General features: G+C 37.2%; 1 protein-coding gene across 4 annotated transcripts in view; it reads left to right on the forward strand.

Moving 5' to 3' along the window:
- LOC150106132 (TNF receptor-associated factor 3-like) overlaps window positions 1-13,116 on the forward strand; it is a 285,373-nt gene that overhangs the window by 225,874 nt on the left and 46,383 nt on the right. For all 4 annotated transcript variants that reach the window (XM_090393885.1, XM_090393884.1, XM_090393886.1 and 1 more), the window contains one exon: window positions 11,594-11,845. In XM_090393885.1, the coding sequence (XP_090250011.1) occupies window positions 11,594-11,845 (252 nt within the window). The remainder of the gene's footprint in view (window positions 1-11,593; window positions 11,846-13,116) is intronic.

Raw genomic sequence — 13,116 nt, forward strand, 5'->3', positions numbered from 1 at the left:
TCAGGAGCAGCCTCGAAAGGAGGAGAGGCTTCCTGTGGTGCATCATTTCCATTGCTTGGTGGAGTTGCTGGTGTGATTGCACCACCCATCCTCTCAGCAAGGGTTCTGGATGGGCATGTGTCCACTTTGTAGTCAATGACCCCACATTTCAGGCAAGCTGACTCACAGTTTTCTTTGTTGTGGCCTGCTTTGAGGCAGTTTTTACATTTCACTCTAGGACAGTCCGCCCCAAGGTGAGTGAAAGCACCACATCTAAAACATTGTTTTTTTACACCAGGGTAATTTATCATTACTCTGGCGGATCCAATAATAATGAAGTTGGGAACAGGCGTTTTCATCTCGAGGGAGATGTGGACTTCACCCGACTTCCATTTGGGGTTTTCTGCATCATTTAGGACTTCCACCTTGTGTATAACGCCCCATTTCCCGAATATTTCGTGGATAATCTTTACATCCGTTTCAATATATTCTAAAGGGAATCTGGGGATTCGAAGTAGTTTGGTAATGCTCCCTACCAAAAATGGAACTATTGTTTTTCCATTACACTCGAATCCTGCAAGTAGTTTGTCTCTTGTTTGCTCACTCCTTACTACTACTTTTCTCGCTTCTCCAAAGGACAAGCTTCCACATCTCAATCATCCAGGTGTCTACCAGATTCCGTGCTCTTGTGGATTATGTTATTTCGGACAAACGGGAAGATCTGCCTCCATTCGGCTAGAAGAACACCAATCTTATATTGAATACTTTAAACCTGAAAAGTCTGGACTTGCAGAACATGCCATCTTCACTAGACACAGAGTTCATTGGAAAAAGACAAGAGTTCTTCACAAAAGTCAGTTTCTCATGGAACGCCTTTATAAAGAAGCATGTGAAACTCTACTTCATTCTCCTAACTTAAACAGATCCGACGGCTTACGTCTGTCCCCTTTATGGGAGATAGTACTTTACAAATCAGCTAATCTTTCCTAACTTTTTATTGTATTAATTTTTTTTTTTTTTTTTTTTTTTTTTTTTTTTTTTTTTTTTTTTTTTAGGAAAGTTATTGACCTTTTTAGTTATCTTACACCAGCTACTTAGGTGGCGCTTTTTGGAATTGTCAGTTAATGTTTAATTTTTGTGCCTAATTGTACTGAAGATGCCTGTGACACACGGGCGAAAATTATACCATTAAATAATTTTTCTACGTGAGTTTTTCCGTTATATTTTTATGTATAGTTACTACTACTTGGAAGCGGCCACCACCAAAAGGAGTAAACCCAAAAATCTGCTCAGCGCCGACGCTTTCGATGAGGGCTTTGGCCACACATCAAGGTCGTAGATCAGCTTCAACTTCGATTCCAAGGGTCCGCGTATGCGGCAAAGCCATGCTGGTGAGGGGAGGGGGCTAAGCTATTCCCACCACCGAGTGTGTTGTTCTTGCCCCAGTCTGGGGTTTATTCTGTATCTGCTGCTGTAGTTTATTATCAAGTGCCTCTATGAGACGCTTTGCCGATAATAACTGAGCTAACATATACTACAATTTGCGCTTAGCTAAACAATTTGCTAATCACTTATGGGGAAAGTTCACAAAAATGAACTTTAGTACACACTTGATCTAAGCCAAAAGGAATGTTATGCATTAAGGGAAGGGCCACTACCCAGACTAGTTTCGACCTTTATTGAGGTTGAAATTCGCAGGTCATCTCTACCTATAGGAGTTGCCAAATGGTGTGCCACCCTTTTTAAATAAATTACTCTGGATTTAGAGAAAAGTGTTGAAAGGTTATTTTTCACTTGGTTAAAGTATAATAAATTTAGTTTAATCCTTTATCCAAGTGTGAGCAAACAAAGTTTGCGCCTGAAAGTATCTTCAGGACTGGGGCAAGGTGGTACAACACCAGGGCAACTCGTTGCAAAGGTGGAGCAAGATACCAACACTCCTGTCTCAGTATCTCCTATAATGCAAAACTATAGGTAGAGATGACCTGCGAATGCTTCTGCCTGGTATCTCAGCTTGGGGCTGGCTCCCACTGAAGAGACCTCAATAAAAGTCGAAACTAGTCTGGGTAGTGGCCCTTCCCTTAATGCATAACATTAGACATATCCGCAAGGACATGTGTTTTGCATTATAGGAGATACTGAGACAGGAGTGTTGGTATCTTGCTCCACCTTTGCAACGAGTTGTCCTGGTGTTGTACCACCTTACCCCAGTCCTGAAGATACTTTCAGGCGCAAACTTTGTTTGCTCACACTTGGATAAAGGATTAAACTAAATTTATTATACTTTAACCAAGTGAAAAATAACCTTTCAACATACTTGTTAAGGTTTGAAGTATGTTTTAAGGCTTCTGTTGATTCCAGGAACAACTTCTCTGACTTGTAGAAGCTTCTGTGCATTACTTTTGTTTCTTTCCAATTGATCCTGTGTGCAGGGGTATCCAAAGCATGGTCTGCCAGACCCGACTTACCATAGCGAAAGTGTCGGATATATTTTTTGTGTTCACTAAGGCAGATGTCCAGATTTCTTCCTGTCTGCCCGTAGTAGGCTTGATGGCAAGAACAGGGCACTTCATAGACACCTGGATGTGATAAAGGAGTGCATTTGTCCTTAGGTGAACGGATGAGAGTTGCTAATTTTATATAAGGTTTAAATACTGTTTATAGTTGGTGTTTGTTAAGCACCCTAGATATCTTTTCAGATGTGCCTTTAATGTATGGGATGGTGATGGTTTTGTTGTAGTCTTCTGTGGTAGACAGAGGGGATTTATGGGTAGCATTTAGTATGTTATCTATTTTATGGGGATTATAACCATTGATTAAGAAGGTTTGATGTAGGTGAGAAAGTTCAGCAGTGAGAGCAATGTCATTGGAACAGATTGCTCTAGCTCTATGGATTAGTGTTTTTAAGATACCATATTGTTGAGAAGGGTGATGGTGTGATTGTTTGTGTAAGTATCTCCCTTATGTGTGGGTTTTCTATAAACTGAAAATGATAAGGAACCTTCTGGAAGACGTGTGATCAGTGTGTCCAAGAAGGGCAGGCAGTCATTGGCTTCTAGTTCCATTGTAAAGTGGATTTTAGGGTGCTGGCTATTTAGATGCACTAAAAATGTATTCAATGTGTCTGGGCCATGTGGCCAAATAGCAAACACATCGTCAACATAGCGTAGCCAGAGACTAGGTTTGAGAGTGGCTGTGTTGATAGCTAATTTTTCCAGATGTTCTATGTAGAAGTTGGCTAAGGGGAGAGAAAGGGGTGAACCCATAGCTATCCCATCTAATTGTTTGTATATTTTCCCTTTCCAAGTAAAACAACCTGCCTGTACTGTGAATTTCAATAGCTGAAATATTTAGATATTTAAATATCTAACAATGTTCTTAAATCTTTTCCTACCTGATTTATACCACCACTCAGGTCATTTGTACCCACCATAACTATCATCTTGTCTGCTTCATGCCCTCTCTTTATTGCTAAAGCCACTCTTTCTATTGTCCCACCAGCCAAGCACTGCTCATGCATACCACTCTCCATACTCTTAATCATAGAATCACCATATATCTCCACTCTTAACTTCATTCAGGTCCACACAAGCATCACTCATAGACTCAATTTCTATGCTATTCAGCATGACTTTCCCAGTTTCATTACTCAACGCTCTATTATTTACCCCCCCCCCCACTCTCATGACATCTCATTTCTTCTAGGCCTCTTGTGGTTTTATTTTATTGACTCCCAATCACTCCCATACTATTTATTACTACATCATTCACCAAAGACTCACCCATATGTAATCCTGTTCTAGTTACTTAAGCTAAAGTAATGTCTATAGTCCTAATTTCTCTGTTTAACACGTTAAACTTAGTTTTAACTTCCAGTATCTCCTTACTGAGCACTTCCAATTCCTCATGCAGAAGATGAAGGTCATTTTTCATTTTCATGAACTCCCGCTGAAATTCTTCTGCTACAGTCCCAATATGTCAGCTTCCATTCCTAAACGTTCCAGTCTATCCCGACACTTCTCACATACGTCAACATTTTCGTTCTTCTCATTTAGCCAGACCGACCACAGATCCTTCACATTCTTTGATGCATATATGTAGCAGTTTCCATAACGCATCCATTGTGAAAAATCTAATGCTGAGCCAGCCTTTCGTGTAGTAGTAGAAGTCCTGTGCACCGCTGACGTATGTTTCTTGTTGGACGCCACGCTATATTTAAATTTAAAAATATGTTTCCTAGCACTAAACACAACCACCACATTCACCAAGGACACTACCGCCTGCTTGATAAATCAACTGAAGCTGTTTATTTGAACCAGTCAGGTTTTACAGTTACATGAATATGTATCAGCCTTGTAGTTGGTTATTGTACATATTAATTGATGTCAGAAGCATGAGGAATAAAGACATGGGACCAAAAATTATTGGCATTAGTAAGACTTGGCTAACAAAAGAGGATGCCCTTGCACGAACAAAATATGATAGATGCAGTGTGTTCTGGAAGAATAGACTTGCCAATGATCTGAAGTCAAAATATCTAAATAAGTGAAGTCTTTCTCCTTGGGGACTGTACTGAAACATTAACAAATCAAACTAGTTTTCTTTTTCTACTTCCACTGATCAAGTCAGCAGGGATACCAAGGTTTGCCATTAGCCCAACCCTGCTATGAAACTTTTCCAAGTTTCATAGCAGGGTTGGGCAGAAGAATGCAACCAGTAGTCTGACCATGGAAAGGAGTAGAAGAAATTCCCGAGGTCATCCACTTGCATCTACATACCTTCTAGTGCCAAAAGACATAAGATTAGGATTGGTTGAATGAGGCATTCTGTGTCAGGGAAAACTTACATCTGTGCCTCATCCAGCTTAGTCAAGTTGTACTGGAAAGGGGGAGCTAGTTCAAGTTATGAACATTGAGGTCACCTAGGAAGATGACTTCACTATTTAGATAGCTGGAATGCAGGACATCGAGTCTCATATATAGAAAGGTGAAGAGGTCAGAATGGTTTCAGAATTTGGAGCATGATGAATGCTACTGAATACAGTGGATGAATATTACTGAATGGTGCAAAAAAACATTAAGCCAGAGGGGTCCAAAATCATAAAATTCTAAATTAGCCGTTTTCTGGCAAGAAATGTTGATTCTCAAAAGGGCACAGATACTACTCTTGTGGCAAAAGGAACCATGCATTGTATAATTTGGACATTGAAAGTGAATTGTGGTGGTTGCAGCTGCAATTTGACTTTCTCTCAAGAGGGAGAACTGGTCTGTTTGTGATGATGTATATAATTTATTGCCATATGGATGTTAGCAAAGTAGATGTGAAAGCAAGTTTTTTTTTTTTTTGTAAGTATTCTATCATGTTTTGCATGTAGTGCTTTTTGTTGAGATTAGTTTTTGAGAAAGCTTTATTTTAATCACGGCCATTATTTGTTGTACGTTTTATTGTAGATTTGGAGTTAGGAGAAAGGATAGAGCAGAGACATCACACATTGGAATGACTTCACCTCAAAGAAAATAATTCAGCACATCTGTTCATTTACAAACTAATTCCTAGGAATCCTGAACCTGTATTGCAAGTCTCAGTTCTATACATTGCAGGAATCTCTGAATCTATTTCAAAGCTCCTGAAAAAACATAGTTTAGTTCCTACATTTTTTCATATTAATAAAATCACCTGAGAATCCCCCATAAAGGAAACCCCCCCTCTCTTCCTCCCTGGTGTTTAGTAGGTTCGGTGTGATTGCATTCATTCTTGCTTTGGACAAACAGGATATTCTATTTGAAAAATGATTTGAAGAACACCAATCTTACCTCATCCATAATAAGACCAAAATGTCTGACTTGGCTCAGTACATATTCGACACTGACTATAATCCTCCGATCCAATACCTGTTTATTATTATGTCATTTTAAGTTTGACTAGTTGTTCAAAGGAGTACATAACAAAAATTTTGAGAGAGACTTATCCTGATAATTAATTTACTTTTATCTAATTTATTTTTATATTATTTTTATTTTATTTATTTTGTTTTATTTAATTTTTTATTATGTTATTTTAGTTATTTAATTACTGTCATATGGTATCTCTCTCTCTCTCTCTCTCTCTCTCTCTCTCTCTAGCATGTGCCTTGTATCTGTGGAAGGGAATTAATCCACTATTAATTAACCTTTTGAATTGCTTGTGCACTGATGATGATCTTTTAAATTCAGATCAAATGTCTGCATTATTAAATTATTATTAATCCTTGTGGCTATGTTTCAATTAATCATATACGATGATATACTTGTACTTTGTAAAGACATTTGGCAGATTCCACATGAAAACTTGTTGTATAGGCTGGGAAAGATAGAAATGTGTAATCAATTAGTGAACTGGATGGCAGACCGATTCTCTCTGAGTGATTCCAGTAAGTTGCATACTGGATGGTGTCCTAGGAAAAAAAATGAGTGGTGTTCTGCATTGGTCTTTTCTTGGATCCTATTTAAGTAATTTGTTAATGATATTTCACATGAATTGGCAAGGGATGGTCAGTTGTTTGCTTATGATGCAAAGTTAAAGAGAGGTAAGATATGATGCTGATATCAAATTTCAGAAAGATTTAAATTGGTCGTAGCATAAGCATAAAAGTGGAGTTGCATTTTTAATATTATTAAGTGCAAAAGTATAGAGCTGCATACTGTATTGGTGTAACTGTGCTTCAGAGAAGAGTGATGGTTAAGAGTAGTCCAAAGTTCAGAGGGTATGTTGCAAATGTTGAGAAAACTATATAGGGTGTTGCTCCTAAGAAGTTATGATAAGAAGTTACACTGGCATGTAAAGATATGGTGTATATTGACAAGTAAAGAAGTGATGCTTTATCATACAGTATTGGTCAGATCACATACATCCTTGAATTTTGGTCACCCAGATTCTATTGTGATATTGAATTCTGGAGTGATAAGGCAATATCAATATTTTGTAATGTTGATTATTGGAAGGCATTGAGGAAATGTGAATTGCAGAACTTAGTGAGTAGGCAGTGATTTCCCCCTTCCTCATAAAAGGCTGTAAACGCATAGTACATTTGCAAGCTAAAGGTTTTAAATTAAAAAAAAAAAATACTTGTAGGTTTTGAATAATCCAGAAACCCTGCTTTAGAGAACAAACATGGAACTATTTTTTCAAGCCACTTTAGGCCTCCCATAAGTGAGGCTGTGGTCTTATAACAAGCAAGGAAATTCATCTTTTACCTAATCTTTCATCTTTTTGTATACTGTAAGCATCCTTGCCCACAGTGGGATTTGATCTTCAGCCTGTGAGATAGAGAGCACATGCTAACCATTTGGGTAACCAATCTGGCAATAGAAATGTTTTAAGTTGGTGAGCGATTTTTATGGCATTAATACAGAAGAGAAGGATTATACTTAGAGCATAGGTTGAGGGAGCATTGTATTATCAGAATGTATTTTGAATTCCAGCAGTATGATTGAGTTTAATGATCGATATGATAGATATATTTCTCTTTCTATGAGTCTCTCAATGATCTTTTTGCATGAGAGAGTATAGGCCTCCCATAATGAGTCCTTGGACTTCATGGACTAAATAATTATTATTATTATTAAACAAGACCTCATGGAGTCAAAGACTCATCTAGGAGGTCCTTTTATCTCACACACATCTCATCATACCGGATCTTAAACACATTCAAACTCCTTGCAGACACCACACTCTCAGGCAAGGCATTCCAATCATTCACAACTCTGCACGAAAAAAACCTTCCTCTCACTCCCCTACTCACACCCTCTTTATACAGTTTCCAGGCATGACCTCTGGTTCTCCCCTGATCTCCCACTATTCTCTGTAGAACTTCTCCACCATTGATCCTATAACAACCCCTTACCAACTTGTAGGTCTCTATCATATCTCCCCTCTTCCTTCTCTCCACTAGATTCTGCAAATTACATCTTCTCAATCTTTCCTCATACTCGACATTCCAGAGGTCAGAAACTACCTTAGTCAGTCGCCTTTGGACCCTTTCCAACATCTCTTCATCCTTCTGAAAACCAGGTGACCAAATCTGAGCACAATAGTCCATGTGTGGCCTAATCAAAGCCTTATACAATGGAACAAGAATCTCCCTACTTCTACACGTCAGTGTCCTCCTCATCATTCTCAGGAGTCTTTGTGTTGTCTTCACAATTTTGGCGATGTGTCCCCTAAATTTTAGATCCTTATCCACTATCACTCCCAGATCTCTTATTTCCTCTACTTCCAACAATATATTCTCACCAAGCATAAATTCTGCATCCCATCTTTGTTTTCCAAATTTTAAAACCTTACATTTTGCAACATTGAACTCACATCCCCATTTGCTTGCCCAATCACTCAATTTATTCAAGTCTTCTTGCAAGGCCACAACATCTTCACTACTCTTTATGGTTCGTCCCAACTTTGCATCATCTGCAAACAACTGAATATCTCCATCCAAATCTTTGCCAATATCATTAATATACAAGTTAAATAGTAATGGCCCTAAAACAGATCCCTGAGGCACTCCACTAGTGACTTTCCTTTTCCTGGATATTGCACCCCCATACACAACTTGTTGATACCTATCAGATAGCCAGTCTCCAATCCAATGCACTAATCTGATATCCAACCCCATCTGCTCTAGTTTGACTGTCAACTTATCATGAGGTACTCTATCAAACGTTTTTGCAAAATCCAAATATATTACTGTGTATCCTTCTCCTCTGTCCAAGGAAGCAGTCACTTTATTGTAATAAGTAAGTAGATTACTAAAACACGATCTCCCTTTAGCAAATCCATGCTGTCCATCAAAGATTATACCATTGTTGTCAACCCAACTCTGGATCCTAGTTCTCACAAGCTTCTCCAACAACTTAACCACAACACCTGACACACAGATAGGCCTATAGTTTGATGCTTGAGTTCGATCACCTCCTTTATGAAGTGGCACAATCTTGCCCTCCTTCCACTCTTTAGGGACTTGACCAAGTGAATAATAATAATAATAATAATAATAATGAGTCTCTTAAAATGGAGGTTTGTTATAATGATAATTAACATTGTTGCTTCATACAAAAAAAAAAAAAAAGCAGGTTATGATCCAGGTACTGAGTCATTTTCACTGGATACATCTATCAGTTATTGAATGATGCCATGGTGCCATTGAAATGAGAATTATAATGAACCAGCACAAAATACTAGAGGGACATACCTAAGGATCAATTCAGAATTGTATTTCATGTAAATGATAATATCCCTGAGTAAAAGGAAAACATCAATAAACATGGCAGTATGGTAAGGTTAGAGTTACACTACCCAATGAAGAATTATTTTCTCTCCACTTGTTTTTTTTTTTTTTTTCATCGTTCTTCATGAAATATTGTACTAATAATCAAAGCTAACCATGATTAAATTTGATTTATATATATATATATATATATATATATATATATGGGAATAAATTTTTAACTTGGGTATATTGTATATTAGGATAACCAAGCAATTTTATATGCTTGGTTATTTTAGCTCCTAATCCCAAGTATGCAAACAATTAAGTTTGCGCCTGAAACAAAGTTCAAGTCTAAAGATGGTACAACACCAGGGCAACTCATTGTAAAGGTGGTTAAAGCTTTGATCACTATTCTTAGTATTTTCCCATAATGTAAAGCACATCTCTCTAGAAGATGTATACTGCAATGCATTATGGGTGGGGTCACTACCCAGACCGGTTTCGACCTTTTTTGAGGTCTCCTCAGTGAGTAGCTAGACCCTAAATACCAAGTTTTTAGTAATACAAAGCCTTATCAACTTTACCTATATAAGTTGCAACAAGGTGTATTAAGTTTTAAAAAAATCTCTGGAGGAGATATTGATGGGAATAAATTTTTAACTTGGGTATATTGTATATTAGGATAACCAAGCAATTTTATATGCTTGGTTATTTTAGCTCCTAATCCCAAGTATGCAAACAATTAAGTTTGCGCCTGAAACAAAGTTCAAGTCTAAAGATGGTACAACACCAGGGCAACTCATTGTAAAGGTGGTTAAAGCTTTGATCACTATTCTTAGTATTTTCCCATAATGTAAAGCACATCTCTCTAGAAGATGTATACTGCAATGCATTATGGGTGGGGTCACTACCCAGACCGGTTTCGACCTTTTTTGAGGTCTCCTCAGTGAGTAGCTAGACCCTAAATACCAAGGTTTTAGTAATACAAAGCCTTATCAACTTTACCTATATAAGTTGCAACAAGGTGTATTAATTGCTTGGTTATCCTAATATACAATATACCCAAGTTAAAAATTTATTCCCATCAATATCTCCTCCAGAGATTTTTTTAAAACTTAATACACCTTGTTGCAACTTATATAGGTAAAGTTGATAAGGCTTTGTATTACTAAAACCTTGGTATTTAGGGTCTAGCTACTCACTGAGGAGACCTCAAAAAAGGTCGAAACCGGTCTGGGTAGTGACCCCACCCATAATGCATTGCAGTATACATCTTCTAGAGAGATGTGCTTTACATTATGGGAAAATACTAAGAATAGTGATCAAAGCTTTAACCACCTTTACAATGAGTTGCCCTGGTGTTGTACCATCTTTAGACTTGAACTTTGTTTCAGGCGCAAACTTAATTGTTTGCATACTTGGGATTAGGAGCTAAAATAACCAAGCATATAAAATTGCTTGGTTATCCTAATATATATATATATATATATATATATATATATATATATATATATATATATATATATGTATATATATATATATATGTATATATATATATATATATATATATATATATATATATATATATATATATATATTTATATTTGTTAAATTTTATTGACTTAATTCGAAGGATTTAAAATCAGAACTTTAATTATTATTATTATTATTATTATTATTACCACGAGCTACTCCAGGAGTCCTTAGACTCATCGAGGGAGGCCCTAAACATCATGTTCACACAGCTGTTCAACATTCTCACAGTATCTATCATACCTTGCCTTGAACTCGCTCACTGTCATAGCACCCACAACAGACTCTGGCAGCTTATTCCACTCATTTACCACTCTAAAAGTAAAGAACCCAGCTCTAACACCCCTGCTAACCACGCTCTTGCCCAGCTTCCATGGGTGTCCCCTAGTTCTCCTACCACCAGTCTTGATCTCAAAAATATTATCTGAATTAATCCTATAGAATCCTTTTAGCAATTTGAATGTCTCAATCATATCTCCCCTTTTCCACCTATCAACTAGTTTCTGCAACCCACAAATCTTCAACCTGTTCTCATATGGTTCATTCCATAGACCTGCTATCATCTTAGTCACTCGCCTCTTGATCATCTCAACCTCCTCCCCATCAAGAAGGAACCGAGGTGACCAAATCTGGGCACAGTAGTCAGTAGAAAAAGTAACTTTTTAACTTTCTATTAAAGTTCTGATTTTAAATCCTCAGCGTTTAGTCATTAAAATTTAACAAATATATATATATATATATATATATATAATATATTATATTATATCCCACATATGAGAGGCACAAAAACCCATAGCACATCAGTGCCATGTGTGAGATTAATTTTTATTTTCTTTATAGAAAAATGGTGAAACCATGGACATTCTGCCAAATGGCATGATAGAATGGAAAGTTAAAAACTACTGTGCTATGAAGATATACAACAAGGAAAGACCCTACCTGCTCTCATCTCCTGTTTACAAGTTTGGTTATAGATTAGGACTATGTCTTTATCTTCACAACTGGAGAGGATGGTTAGTTCACTTCTCTGTAGGAATGGTTATCTGGAAAGGCAAGTTTGATGACAGTTTACAGTGGCCTTTCAATAGAAAGGTAAATTTGTATTGTGTCAAAATCTTTTCTTTAATCTAAAGATATACCAATTTCGGTTTACTTTTATCCACTGATTTAGTGAATTTTGGTTGTACTTATTTTTTATTCATTTTTTTTTTAAATTTATATGTTTATTTCACACTTAAATATTTAAAATATTTAAATTTAATATTTTAATATATATTTATATGCAAATCCAAAATAATAGGCATTATGTATGAAATCGAATTACCATTATAATGGTTAGTGTGGACTTCCCATGAAAAGATTTGGACTCCATGGAGATGCATGTAATAATAATAATAATAATAATTATTATTATTATTATTATTCAGGCCTCCAAGAAGTCAAAAGACTCATCGCGGGACGGGAGGTCCTTCCTAGGAAACACAAGTCTATCCAGACTCATCGTGGGAGGTCCCTCCTAGGAAACACAAAGTCTATCATACCACTCCTTAAACTCATTGACCGTTCTCGCTCTCACCACTCTATCAGGCAATGCATTCCATGGTTCAACCACCCTCTACACAAAGAAACCACTCCTCACCCCCTTGCTCACAGTTTCCTTTTATAACTTCCAGGGATGACCCCTTGTCATCACTCCTTCCTGCTTTTTAACCAAGCGAAAGAACTCCCCAGTGTCAACCTTGTAACCACTTCTCAATAGTTTAAAAGTCACTAGCACAATATACAAACCATATCAGACTCTCTTCACTAAAAACACACTTTCACATCCACTGTACTAAATCTATGTCAATAACATAAACATAAGTGAAGTGATGTCCACCATCACTTGCAGTCTTCCAGGTGTAAATGTTAGTTATGAGGATCTGCTGAGGGAGTGCAGGCTGCAGAGTTTGGTGGATAGAAGGAGGAGAGGTGATATGATTGATACTTTTAAACTGTTGAGAGGTGGTTACAGGATTGACACTGGGGAGTTCTTTCGCTTGGTTGAACAGCAGGAAGGAGTCATGACAAGGGGGCCATCCCTGTAAGTTACAAAAGGAAACTGTGAGAAAGAGGGTGAGGAGTGGTTTCTTTGCATGGAGGGTAGTTGAACCATGCAATGCATTGTCTGATAGAGTGGTGAGAGCAATAATGGTCAATGCGTTTAAGGAGTGGTATGATAGACTTTGTTTTTCCTAGGAGGGACCTCCCTCGATGAGTCTTGATAGACTTGTGTTTCTTAGAAAGGACCTCTCACGATGAGTCTTTTGACTCCATGGAGGCCTGAATAATAATAATAATAATAATAATAAATATGATATGGA

The sequence above is a fragment of the Typopeltis vanoorti genome, chromosome 6 (assembly GCF_054136105.1).
Source record: "Typopeltis vanoorti isolate ZY-2024b chromosome 6, IOZ_Tvanoo_1.0, whole genome shotgun sequence".
Lineage (NCBI taxonomy): Eukaryota > Metazoa > Arthropoda > Arachnida > Uropygi > Thelyphonidae > Typopeltis > Typopeltis vanoorti.